The sequence below is a fragment of the Siniperca chuatsi genome, linkage group LG13 (genome assembly GCF_020085105.1).
Source record: "Siniperca chuatsi isolate FFG_IHB_CAS linkage group LG13, ASM2008510v1, whole genome shotgun sequence".
Lineage (NCBI taxonomy): Eukaryota > Metazoa > Chordata > Actinopteri > Centrarchiformes > Sinipercidae > Siniperca > Siniperca chuatsi.
This window is the reverse complement of record NC_058054.1, coordinates 9,231,718-9,244,088: the sequence shown is the minus strand read 5'-3', so window position 1 is coordinate 9,244,088 and position 12,371 is coordinate 9,231,718. Positions and strand designations below refer to the sequence as shown.

At 41.3% G+C, this 12,371-nt stretch overlaps 1 protein-coding gene across 1 annotated transcript in view; it reads right to left on the bottom strand.

The window, feature by feature from the left end:
• Window positions 1-12,371, bottom strand: part of LOC122886346 (receptor-type tyrosine-protein phosphatase F-like) — a 164,126-nt gene that overhangs the window by 10,883 nt on the left and 140,872 nt on the right. Inside the window, 6 exon segments of the mRNA XM_044218389.1 lie at window positions 761-1,046; window positions 1,503-1,657; window positions 2,412-2,531; window positions 7,340-7,515; window positions 7,915-8,038; window positions 11,689-11,786. Coding sequence (XP_044074324.1) covers window positions 761-1,046; window positions 1,503-1,657; window positions 2,412-2,531; window positions 7,340-7,515; window positions 7,915-8,038; window positions 11,689-11,786 — 959 coding nt within the window.

The window sequence follows — 12,371 nt, the reverse complement described above, 5'->3', positions numbered from 1 at the left end:
GTTGGCAGGAGTGTAGATGCTATTATCACTTCAAACAGAATGGATCATGGTCATAAGAGGGCTAATGGCAGAGCCGTGCTGGGAGGAAAGTGTGTAATAACATCACAGTCGATGGCTATTGACAGAAGGTGTGCGTGTGATTGCGAGTCACCTTGAACACCAGCTGTGTGTATGTGCAAGTGTCAGTTATTTTATGATGCTCCACATGTAGGTGTGTGGATGTGTGTGTTTCGGTGTGTATGTGTGTTTGTTCGGGTCCATTTGTCCCTGAAACATGTGACTGTAGCTGCTGGTATGTCTCGGCACCAGTATCACCGCGACAAATTCCTGTGCATTGGCTTATTTGGTGAATTTATTATTTCAAACATGCTTAAACCTCTATATGATCACCCAGCACAATAGCAACACACTGGACAGAACGTCAGAATTTGCAGCTGCAGTCTGATGCTCTTTTGATGACATTAGACAATAAAAGAGCGAGTGCAGCCTGGTGCTTGCAGATCAGACTGGATTGAAAAAAAAAGGAGAATGGTAACATTATTTTTCTAACTTTTGTTAATTATTAACAAAAACTCACTTCCTGTACAGTGTTGCAATGTCCCCTGTGAACTATCCAGTGCACTATAAATCAGAAAAAGCTGTTCTGAAAGGTCTTTTGTTAAGTTAAATGCTTCATTACATCCTGCAGGAGTCAATTACAGAATTAAGTCATCAAATAGAGCCTTAAGTAAGTTGTCTGAGGTGTGTGCTTGTCAGTCACCTTGAACTCCAACTCCATGGCAGTAACTGTCTCGCCGGGTGGGGGCTGGGTGAGCTTCTGGATGTGGGCGTACAGGTTGCGTGCTGGCACCTCAGTGTTGCCGCAGGTGGCGGCCTCCAGCAGGGCTTCGTGGATGAAGATGTACTGGTCCTCGGTCTGGACCATGTAGTTCCTCTGGGCACGCATGCATGTCACATGGCCGTAGATGTCTACAGACTTCTCGTGCTTCATGCGCTCCAGCATGGCATCGATCACGATGAAACAGCCAGTCCTGCCCACGCCCGCACTGATGGAGAGAGACAGAAAGAGAGGAGGGGTAAATAACTTTATGTTTCACTATATATAACAGATAACTCTCTTACATGTGTTTACACTGTATAAGATCCACTGATGAGTGCAAAAACATTGGTAAACATCTATAGAGACAAAACTAGCACAAGACCAAGGTTATCAGTGTTGAGCTGGAAATCCAAAGCCCTTACAAACTATTTAATCAACAGCACTGAGTTAATATGTCGACCAAGAGTATGTATTATGAGGTGTCAGTTTTCACATTCCTATTCTGTTCTCTCTCCATGCTTGACAGCTAAAAACTGGACATTATGCTTTCCAGGTTAGTTGATTTACTCCCTCCAGCACAAGAGCTGGACCATAATGAAATTGTTGCTGCAGATTGTGCATAAAGTTTTTGATTGTGAAGGCATCCTGAGAGGCTTTTCAACCTGTTCCCGTCTATACCCACCTGCAGTGGACCACCATGGGCCCTGCATCTGGAGGATTGCAGGCCTTTACTCGCCGTAGGAAGGCCAGGATGGGGGTGGGGTACTCTGGCACCCCGTGGTCTGGCCAGGCCATAAACTGGAACTGTCTGATCTCTCTCTTCTCACTGGAGCCATTCTGCAGGAGAGTCAGAGAAGTCAGTTAAGTAGAAAGGTAAAGTTTGAGCTTAGTGGGATACCCCGACATAGTAAATTGTGCTAAAACTGCTTTTTAAAGAGAAACTTGTCACACTGGGCGAAAATGCTTTGAGCAGGTTAAGGTTACACTGTTTTGATGAAATTCTACAGTTAGAATTTGAAAGGTACAAGTGATTTAATTGTTAGAAATGTAGCTATTTTAAGCAAAGGTCTCGAGTTGACTCATAACTTTAATAGCAGCACATAATGTGCTCCATTTCATGGCTCTGATCATTCTGCAAGTGTAGGTGTAGATAACGTGTATAATTTTGGAATTGAACTCCAGCAGTTTCTCTGAAACGGTTTCTTGGCATTGTCGCCATTCCTGATTGAAACCAACTGCTCCAGATGGAGACATGCATTTAATTAGGAATTATAATAATGTTAGAAATTATAAGTAAGTAATGGAAAAAGAACGGACAGAGGAGAAATAAAGGATGAAACATCAGTCACATCATCATGGCACTGAAGTGTATGAATCAAAGTGAAAAACTGAAATATTTTATTGCCTTTTAGATGTTGAAAACCAATTACAGCAGTGAAAAACGATTCCAGTGGTAATAGCCTTTATCTGTCTTAAATAAGAAATTACATTTTAAAATGTGACCCCTGTAATGATGAACTACTGGGAACACGTGCTTCAAGAGCATGTCTCGCTATATGGTTAACTGCAAATGAAAAAGGCAGTACTGTACCTTGTAGAGGGCGAAAGTACGGACGCTGTAAGTGGCCAACTCCACAGTGTCCAGCATGGTGACCTGGATCATCCCATAGGTCTCTGTTCCTCTCGACGGCCAGTACTGGTCACACTTCACCTGGCAGAGCAAGAGAGAGGGCACACTGTCAGGAGTGAACTGCCGCAAACTTCCACCACGAGGCTAGTGAGAGGCTTGTAGGATCACACTGATTAACAAGGAGGGAACATTAGAGAGGTCAGATCAAAGGCTTTGTCCACTGTCTAATTAAAAACTGAAGACTCAGAGTCAGCTCCTGTATCTTCTAAAAAATGAACACAAGTGAACTAAGCACATGCATGTGCATCCATGTGTGTCTGTATTTGAAGCAGGCTTCAAAAGGGCATTAAAAAGCCCACTTTGTCTTTTACCAGCCTGTGATCATTTTCAATTAGCTAACTGTCGGGTGGTTTGCAACCCTTTGTAATGTATGCTTTTGGCACATTTATGGAGGGAGATGTGTCTAAAAGCCTGTTCTCGCCTGTCATGAAGGGATAGCAGGTTTGGTCACCTTACTCCGTTTGTGCACAGAACAAACTTCACTGTGGATGAGGCCAAAGCTCCTCCAAACACTGGCACTGAGTGGCTCTGCTTGAATAGGTCAATCTATGAAAATGACACACTGGCCTTTGCCACAATTTTCATTTACTCCCTCTCTTTGGCAAGGCTCAATTGGCATTAGATTGGAACAAAAAAGGACTTTTAAAAATTGTCAACAGTCCTCTTCTTCACCCAAACATTTACATGAACCCTACATCATCAGATTGATGAAAGTAGCTACTGACTGTCACTGGAGTTTGGCTCTGGTTTTCAAACAGCAGCAATAAGCCAGTAGTAAGGAGTCAAAAATAGGCCATGCAGTTGCACAATCATGCTTAATTTGATTTTTAGTAACACTTAATTTAATAGTTGCTCACAAGGTCTGTGAGTTTCTAGAGGCAATGAGTGACATCATTATCTTAACACACGGGATAGCCCGCTGATTGGTCTTGCTTCTAAATTCTGGGCTCAGTCGATTCTCTGTGGATGTTTTCAAGACTAAAATCTTGTTTGGAAAAGCTTGTGACATGTAGTCTGAATTAGTGGGGCAGCTTCAGTCCCTAGCAATTTCCTCCACCTACCATGTGTCTTTAACAAAAAGCAGAACCAATTTTCAGTCAAAGGCACTCTGAATGACATGGGCTAAAAAACTAAACATTTTGAATGTGTGTGGGTAAAGTTGGTCATTTCACAGAATCTCTACAAGTCTGCTCAACTCCTTTTTTACATATAGAAACTGAGTGAATGCAAACACTGTTTTAATGTCAGAATTGCTGGGACTAGGACTTGCCACTATTGATTTGGATAACATGAGAGGAGGAGATGTGGCGCAGGTAAGCTAATCATATTGATAATGCAGTACCGAGCTGACATTTGGAAGCACCTTGGCTGTCTCAACGAGCTGGTACAAATCGACAAACAAAATGCGCGAAAATTCACCCCCTCACATTTCATCTCCCCTAGTGACAGCTCCCATTCAGAGGCAGAGGTAGACCTTGCAGGAGAAACTCAATTGAGTGATGGGGAACCACTTGCAGTACAAACATATGGATTAGCAGTCACCACTGTAATGAATATCTGTGTTGTCTGAGGTTGGGTGGCATATTCTCCCTCGCAAACACATACACATAAACAGATATACACACACATAAACAGATACACACACACACACACACACACACACACACACAGAGACTGCAGGTTTCACTATCATCTGCTTCTGCTTTGAACCTTGCTTCTCACATGTCGTCACCTGGCCTTTTGCAGAGGACACAGACCTCTTATCTAGACACACACACACACACACACACACACACACACAAAAGTGAGTAATACCTCTGGTCTTATTTCAAGTCCTGACCTTTTAGGGTTTTACTAACTTGTAATGATAATGCTAGAGGAAGCTGAAATTTGCCTGCTGCCGGATCTCATCATATTTGTCAAGCTCCTGCTCTGTTTGGCATTAGACATGAGTCTGGCTGGGTGGTGGGAAGTTGACTCACTCACCATATGTGTGCGTATGTGAGAGAGAAATAGACAAATAGAGGATGTGTATTTATGTAAAGGGAGTGGACAAAATAACACAAATCCCTGAAAATGTGGCAATACCATGTGTCTAATCAGGAGTACAGCCAACTTTTTGTGATGTTTTGTCTTATTAAATGTCCATTGATTATCAACTTGTAAACATTGTTTGTCTGATGCAGTTTGCAGTCTGATAGGATTTTTCAGGACAGTTCCACATATTAAATAATGTAGTTTTCAGGACTAATGCAGAAGCAATTTAATCAATTTAATTCACTGTTAGTTGCCTCTAATGCATTGGGGGGAAAAGTCATTTAAAAATTGCAAAAGACATTTATATCGCATACATACTGCTAATTGTCATTTAACTAAACATTTACTCCGCTGTATAGCGGAGGTTGTAATTGTGATTTATATACACCAGTGTTTAAAGAGTAACTGAACACAAAAAACTGTTGACACATTAATATATATACTGTATATGGAAATGTTTCTCAATAGTATAAATAAATAGATGTTATCCTGAAGATTTCAAGGTACCCTGACACAAGTGGGCAAAAAAAGTTTACATCCCCATCTCCATAGTGTTGGCAAGCCAATTGATTCTCAAATGTGTGTAGGAGGTGGGGACAGGCTGAGAGGCTGTTTCATTTCTCTGTAAGTTCCTTATGTTGTGGTATTTCCATTATTTTATTCTTGTGTATGTATGTGCGGCAGACAGTGACTCTGAGATAAAAGCAGGAGAGTATGGTCATCTGTCACAGAGCTCTGAAATTGCCACTTGGTCACACGGAATATGCAGAAAGGTATTTGTGAGAATGTGTATATTCTCGCTGAAATTGACTGAACGTGTAATAAAATTCATGTTATGAAACAGATATTCTTCAAGGTCTCCATAGTGTTGCCACAATTTGCTTAAATGATTGATTGCATCGATAATTCAAAATTAAAACAGATGTTGGTACGTTTTGAAGATGGTTTATTTAAGTCTTTACTTGACAAAACAATTGCTTTTTTATATACTGAATAATAAACTGAGGTAATGACCCCCCCGCCACCTCCCCAAAAATCAATGTCTATGATTTTGGAAGTGAACGCTTTCATTTACAATCCCTGTTACTTCCAGTTTGTAGTCTGGGGACTCTCTTTCATTAGGGCACCGTATGCACACACTAATAAAGCACCACATACTGGCAGGGCTCCATGCTGATTTAGTTCCTCCAAGGAATTCATGAGCATGATTTTGTGATGGTAATTAAATAAACCCATCCCAATTTTGAATCTCAAGTTGCCCATGTGCTCCTTTTTTGCTTTTATTAGCTTGAATGTATTTTTAGGAGCACACGGGTGTTGTTGGCTGACAATCCTCTTAACTCCAACTTCAGAGTTTTCATTATAGTGCTGCGGCTTTTGAGAGCCAAAGTGCAAACACAAATGAGACACTCAATGTCTATGAAACCTTGGCATGGTGTGGCAAAAATAAATATGTAGCAATCAAGTATTGAACTCTCTGAGCAGTTTCTAAATAATGAAGAATAAAATAAAGAATTTGCATTATTATGAAAATCTAAATCTAACTATACTGTACATGTTCATAATTAAGCTGAATTTTTTTCTTATTTTCACTAGTTTATGCACATGTTGTCATCATTTGCAAAGTTGTCACGGTAACTTCACCGTAAGTGGCAACAAACAACAGGAGGGAAAAAGGGAAATGGTACAAAAGCTCTTGTGCAATTCTACTTCACCTTCACAAACTGATTTGGAAGGAATTCATGCAGAATTTTTAGAGATTGCCGAAGACTCAGGAGAAGAGAAGCAACATGAAGCGATACTGTCCGCAGACAACCAAAATATCCTTTGAAGTCCTTGTGACTTTGATCAGGCAGACAAATCCCGCTTTAAAGTAGGACCGGGCATCTATATGCCTTCAGGCTTTGTTTGGTGTAATGTTACTTCTTTGGTTTTCGAGCTACATAAATATATACATGTGTATATATGTGTCAGGAAACTCAATTTCTGGCCACATTTCAACTTTCAAACATGACTGTCTGATATGTCTTAGTACTATCTACTTCAATGGCCTTCAGTTTTACAAGATGGTAATTTGTTTTCTTCCAAGTATTGCAACTCTCCCCATTTATAGCAACTAGGTAGTGGTAAAGGGTGTGGTATCATATAAAAAGTGACATCAATTCATACCCTCTATTCTACCATAATCTGCTGCATGCAAAAATCTAATTCTGGCTCTTTTACATACTAGTTTATCACTAATGTATGATTATTTATTGTTTATTCACAGTTAAATAATTTATAGTAATTGAGTTCATATTTTGTTTAATATTAATACATTATATAATGTATGTAATAAAATGCACATGTTGATGAATCAATACATCATAGGTGAGGTGCCTGAGGTGCAGAGCCCAAAGGACACTGTACTTAAGGACAGTACCCACCCCAGCCACAGCCTGTTCACCCTACTGCCATCTGAAAAGAGATACAGAAGTATCCGCTGCCGTACCACCAGACAACAGAGCAGTTTCTTCCCTCCGGCTGTGAAACTACTAAATTCATCCTCAGCACTCCACTATGTAAAATAGTTTTCATTTATACTTATTATTTATTCACTGATCTACTGTATATCATTTATTTTGAGTAGCATAAAGGGAACTACAAAACATAATCTTGTTATACAACCCTGTGTTGTAAAATGATCAATAAATCTATCTTGTATCTTGAAAGAACTGTTAAGGAATGAAGTCAGTGACTGATTGCCGTATTTCTCAGTGTTTTACAGTAAATGACACGATGTTTCTCCTTACCCGTGACTTCTCTTCCAGTCTGGTCATCATGACGATGGTGCTGGATCTTTGCTCCCACACCATCCTCCAGAAGTCGCTCAGTGTCTCTGGCAGTGGCCCCTGTGTGGCGATGTAGGCATTCTGCTTCCTGTAGCCGTCGATGTAGTTGGCATTGATGTAGTCACTGCCTGGAACGGCTTTAACAAAGACAAGAAGTAAGGATGTAACCCATATATTACACAGTATGGTTTATTTGATCTAATAAGGTTGCTCAGAAACAGAGATCAGATCAAGAGCATGATAAATTTACTGATTTTCTTCTTGCCGATATGGAGCCCATTCACACACATGGTACAAAGACAGACTGCCTCTGTCAATCACTTATGATGCATGGTGCTTTCCAGTCTACATGTTATGAACAACCCTCTATAACAGTGCAAAAAGGGTACATGTGCTTTGTGGATTAAACTGGAGTTACTGTGAAGCAGCAGCTGCAGACATACAAAATGTTCTTGCTACTTGTGAAGAAGGTCTCAATCAATGGCAGCCTCAGTCAATGGCTATTTGAGGGGTTAAGTGGTTACATGAGCTCTTACCATCAACAGAGGTGAGCACCACTCTAGAGTGGTCATAGGCAATGACGTTTGCATAGCGATTCTTTGGCTTGTTGACCTCCATGTTGGAATTCTCCCAGGTAAACTGCTGGCCTGGATCAATGGACTGTGAGAGGGCAGGAAAGAAAAGAGACAGAAAGATGGAGAGAGAGAGCGATTATGAGAGAGTGGACAGAGAGAGACAGACAGAAGGAAAGGAAAGAAAACAGAAGCACAAAAGGAGGCTCTTGAGTGTTACATGGATAAAATGGAGCAAGACACGAGAGTAAGGGAATAGGGCAAAATTATCCAACTGTCTGCTGTCACCCATTCAACTGCAGTATACTATGGACAACAAAGCCTTTACATGGAACATATACCAACACCAAGTCTCTTGAAAAGCCACAGTGGAGCGCTACAGGTAAGTGTTTTTATACTGTGGAGGAGATTGTGCAGACTCAAGCTATCACGTAGCAAAGCGCCATATTGCTGGCTACACTGCAACTACTGTTGGTGCATGAACAGGTTGATTATTGCATGACACTTGATGCTATGAATGCTAATGAAGCTGAAATACTGTATAAAAAGGCACTTGCTTTGGTGATTTAAATCAACCCAAAAAAAAAAACAACAACAAAAAAAATAGATTCCATAGATTGAACCAAGAGAGCCAACATATTCCTCCAATTTCTATACGCAACAGGATGAAAATGTTCATTTTAGCTGGGAAATGACTAAAGGTTTTGCTGATGCTTGCTGGCAACCACAAACACTCATCCTCTACCTTTAGTATGGTCCGATTGAATTACCTAATTCCGAGAAGTCACATGCATGACTTCTTGTGGTAACCATGATTCCTCACATCCTCTGTCTTTCTTTCTTTTCTCATCTTCTATTTCTGTTGCCTTTACCTATCTTGTATTTTTGTTTCACCCTCTCCCTTTTCCACCTCTCTCTGTTTCTAACCCTTTCCTTCTTACGTCATTTGTCTCTCGGGCTAAGACGACAGTAGACTGCATACATATTGATCTGGGGAGATATGTGACGGCCTCCCATCCCTTGGCTCGATAATGTCACAGAGTCTCTTGTTATTCCATATCGATCCCCCTCAACTCACACCGGAACCATGTCCACTAATTCCCCAGACCTTTCGCCTCACAAATCCAGTAGGAGTCAGAACGACACCTTCAAAATTCCTTCACTTACTTAACGTGGCTGTAGCACCAATTTAATTATTAGAGGTTATTTTATGTCAAAACTTTTCAGCTCAAATATAATAATAATAATAATTATTATTATTGGATAATGGATAAATAAAGGGTGCAAAGGGGAGGCCTAGAGAGAATGGAGATTAGGATCCTGGGTCAAAGTGATGAGCAAAATAGCATTTTTAAAAGTGTTTTCTTGGGGTTGTGCTAAGCTACACATGAGGCAGGTGTGGTTTTCCTTACTATAACAATCAAGATACTGTTAATTTGTGAACCACACAGACAGCAAATTGGCTTTCAATTGCTCTCCTACGACAACAGTAACTTTCTAGCTCTCACTATGCTGTCCTATGGAGTAAAGTGGCACCTACATAGGTAAAAATATATAGTTATATATACACGCTATTTTACACTCAAAGTATATTTCTAGAGAAAGCCATGTACATGTTATTTGTTTTTGAACAAGATATGGAAAATGTGGAGCACTCATATGCAAGAAATCTTCCACTACAGCTCCAAATTGCTCAGCAGTGACAGTCATGTGAGTATAGGCCTATTGCTGCTGATGAGCTCAGCACTGCCAATTTCTCTGTCCGTGCCCGCCAGTACAAAGAGAAAGATTTCATTTGCAGTCAAAACATGTCATATCCATTTGAAAGCTCAGTGAACACAGTGGGCACACTAGACTGATGACGACTGGCAAACAAGTTAGGTAGAGGCGGTAGAAAGAGGTGAGAAGCAAACGCCCAAGGTATTCTCGCTGACACACTGGAAATGCTTTCAAATGAACATAATGATGCTATGACGACTGCAGCGTGATATTGCTTCCTGCAATAAAAAGATTGTCAGGGGGAGCTGCAGCATGCCTGATTGACAAATTCTGCTCATTACCCAGTGTGCTCATTGCTCAGTGTGAGGCGGACTGGCGGTGGTGGTAAAGGAAGTGTCAGTCCGCCTAAAACATCAGGGAGAGGAAGTGGTGAAGCCTCTACAAATTCTGTGCCTTGGGGTAAGGCGCAACGGGAGCAGCAGTGACAAAGCGCCATGAGCTCTGCCACAGTGCCTTGGCTGGCACAGAGACGGGCGGCCATCTGCCGGGCCATGGAGGGGGTCTTCCCTAGCTTGGAATGGTGCAGGGAGGGAATGGGGCCGGGCTGGTTGCCTGCAGTCATACAAGCTACTTCTCTGGCTTGATTCGTTTACACTAACTCAACAGGCCGGGAGGGCGATGTGCTGGAGAGGCACTGAGCAACACAAGAAAGCACTTAATTGAGTGCAGATTTTTACCAAGGCCTAATTATCTCCCCAGTTAGCTGTTAATTCCAAAGTGAACCAGATACAAAATCCATTAAAATTATATACTATGTTACAAAATGTGCAACTTTGCATGTAAACATATAAGGAATTTATATTTTGTCATGCATTGTAATGACTTTTTTTTATTTTTAACAGATTTCATACAAGATCATACTTTATTTAGTCTACCCTCAATGATATATAGGAGGTGGACAAAATATTAGAAACACCTCTTAGTATAACGCAATACAATTCAGCTGCACCACAAACTACACAAACTGGTCTAAAATGACCATGAAGTTTAATCAACACCATCATAAAACAGTTTCAACGTACTACAATTGAGAAAAAATCATCTATGAAATCTCAATGAATAATGTTAACGTATGCACCATATATGGTTCTAAATGATTTGTTTTCATGTAGGCAATACCACCGGGTAGATGAAAAAACGGTTATATAAGGCTATCAAATAGATGTTATGTTCACAGCAAACACTGGACACTGCAGATAACAGTTATAAAATGTTGGCCAAAGTTTGTGCTTGTGGTGATGCTCGGGGAAAGGTCATGAGATCAGCAAAATAAATGTGTTGTTTCTCTCGGGAGTGTGAAACTGCACAGCAAATTTCATGCTGTAGCAACATATGCTGGTCACACACAAACAGACCAAGGCAATCACATAACCTTTTAGTTGAAGGTAAAAAAAGTCAAAAAAAGATCTACAATCATTCCAACAGCCTTGTTGGATCCATCAATGTGAGGAATTAGACAAAACAGATCGAACAATCAGAACAAATAAATAAAAGTCAGCTGTTGTTTTTCTGTATTCAAGGATGCCTCTCCTCTTCATCTGGCCTAGCTTCGTCCCCAAACCAACTATGTGCCACTTTAAATGCAAATTCGTTCCCCTTTTTTTGGAAAAAGAACACTGACAAGGGATAATCCCTCACCGAGTTGCATCGGAGAGACCGCCTGCAAAATAACATTCTTAGGGGAAACATCAAGACGCACAGAGATTGCTTAAGAAACTCGCCACCTGCTAGTTTTGTGAAAAAGCATCTTGCAGCATTTAATGTAAGTGTTGGTTTCCTGGTGGGACTGGTAATAGAGTTGTAAAAATGACTGAAGAATGTCTGTGTAAGAAGTCTTCCATAATCCATTAGAATACATGCATATGGGATCAAAGAGGCATAAACACAAAACTTTCTCCCAGACACGATAACAAAGAAAGAGAGGGAAACACTGATACAGTATTAGTGCATGATTCTTACCTCATACTCCTGGGAAAAGCGGAGGCCGTCGTTGGCCTTCAGTCGCTCTATGTGGTCAGCAAGGTCAATGACAGGAATGGGTGGGTGCTCCCTCATTCCTGGGAGAGGAAGAGGAGGAAGAGGAAGAGGGGAGAAGGCAAAGGAAAGATTGAGATCTGGCTGGTCCTACATCAGACATGCACATCGACTTACACAAACACTGGTTGGACCACAGGGTGAGTGAGGCTGCCAGTGGGACCATGAGGTGGCTGTGTAACGGTGAGGAGAGTGCACTTTGTTCAACAATGCATGAAGAGAGGGAGAGAGGAGAGAGAGCGCACAAGTTGAAACAGGCTGGTGACATTTGGTGATATCGTCATGCTAAGTGAGGAGGACAAAGGTGGGGCTGGCACGGCGATGCACATGAGTGACTGGGTGAGCATGCTCCTGAAAGGAAGCAGGAGGCAGACATCTCTCTGACTCCACAACGCTCAATTGGTGGCAGAGGTGGGATCAGAGCAAGAACCCACAAGTCTCTACAAATCAGTCACACTGTCACTTCCCAAAGAAGAAAAAAACTGACTGGTCACCAGCCAAAACTCATTTCTTTGAAAATCTCTTCCCCAACAATAGACTATCTTTCGGCCCAGCCTAGAGCGCTTGGGCTGGATTAATTTCAAACAACCCCCCTGCCGCTCTCTAGA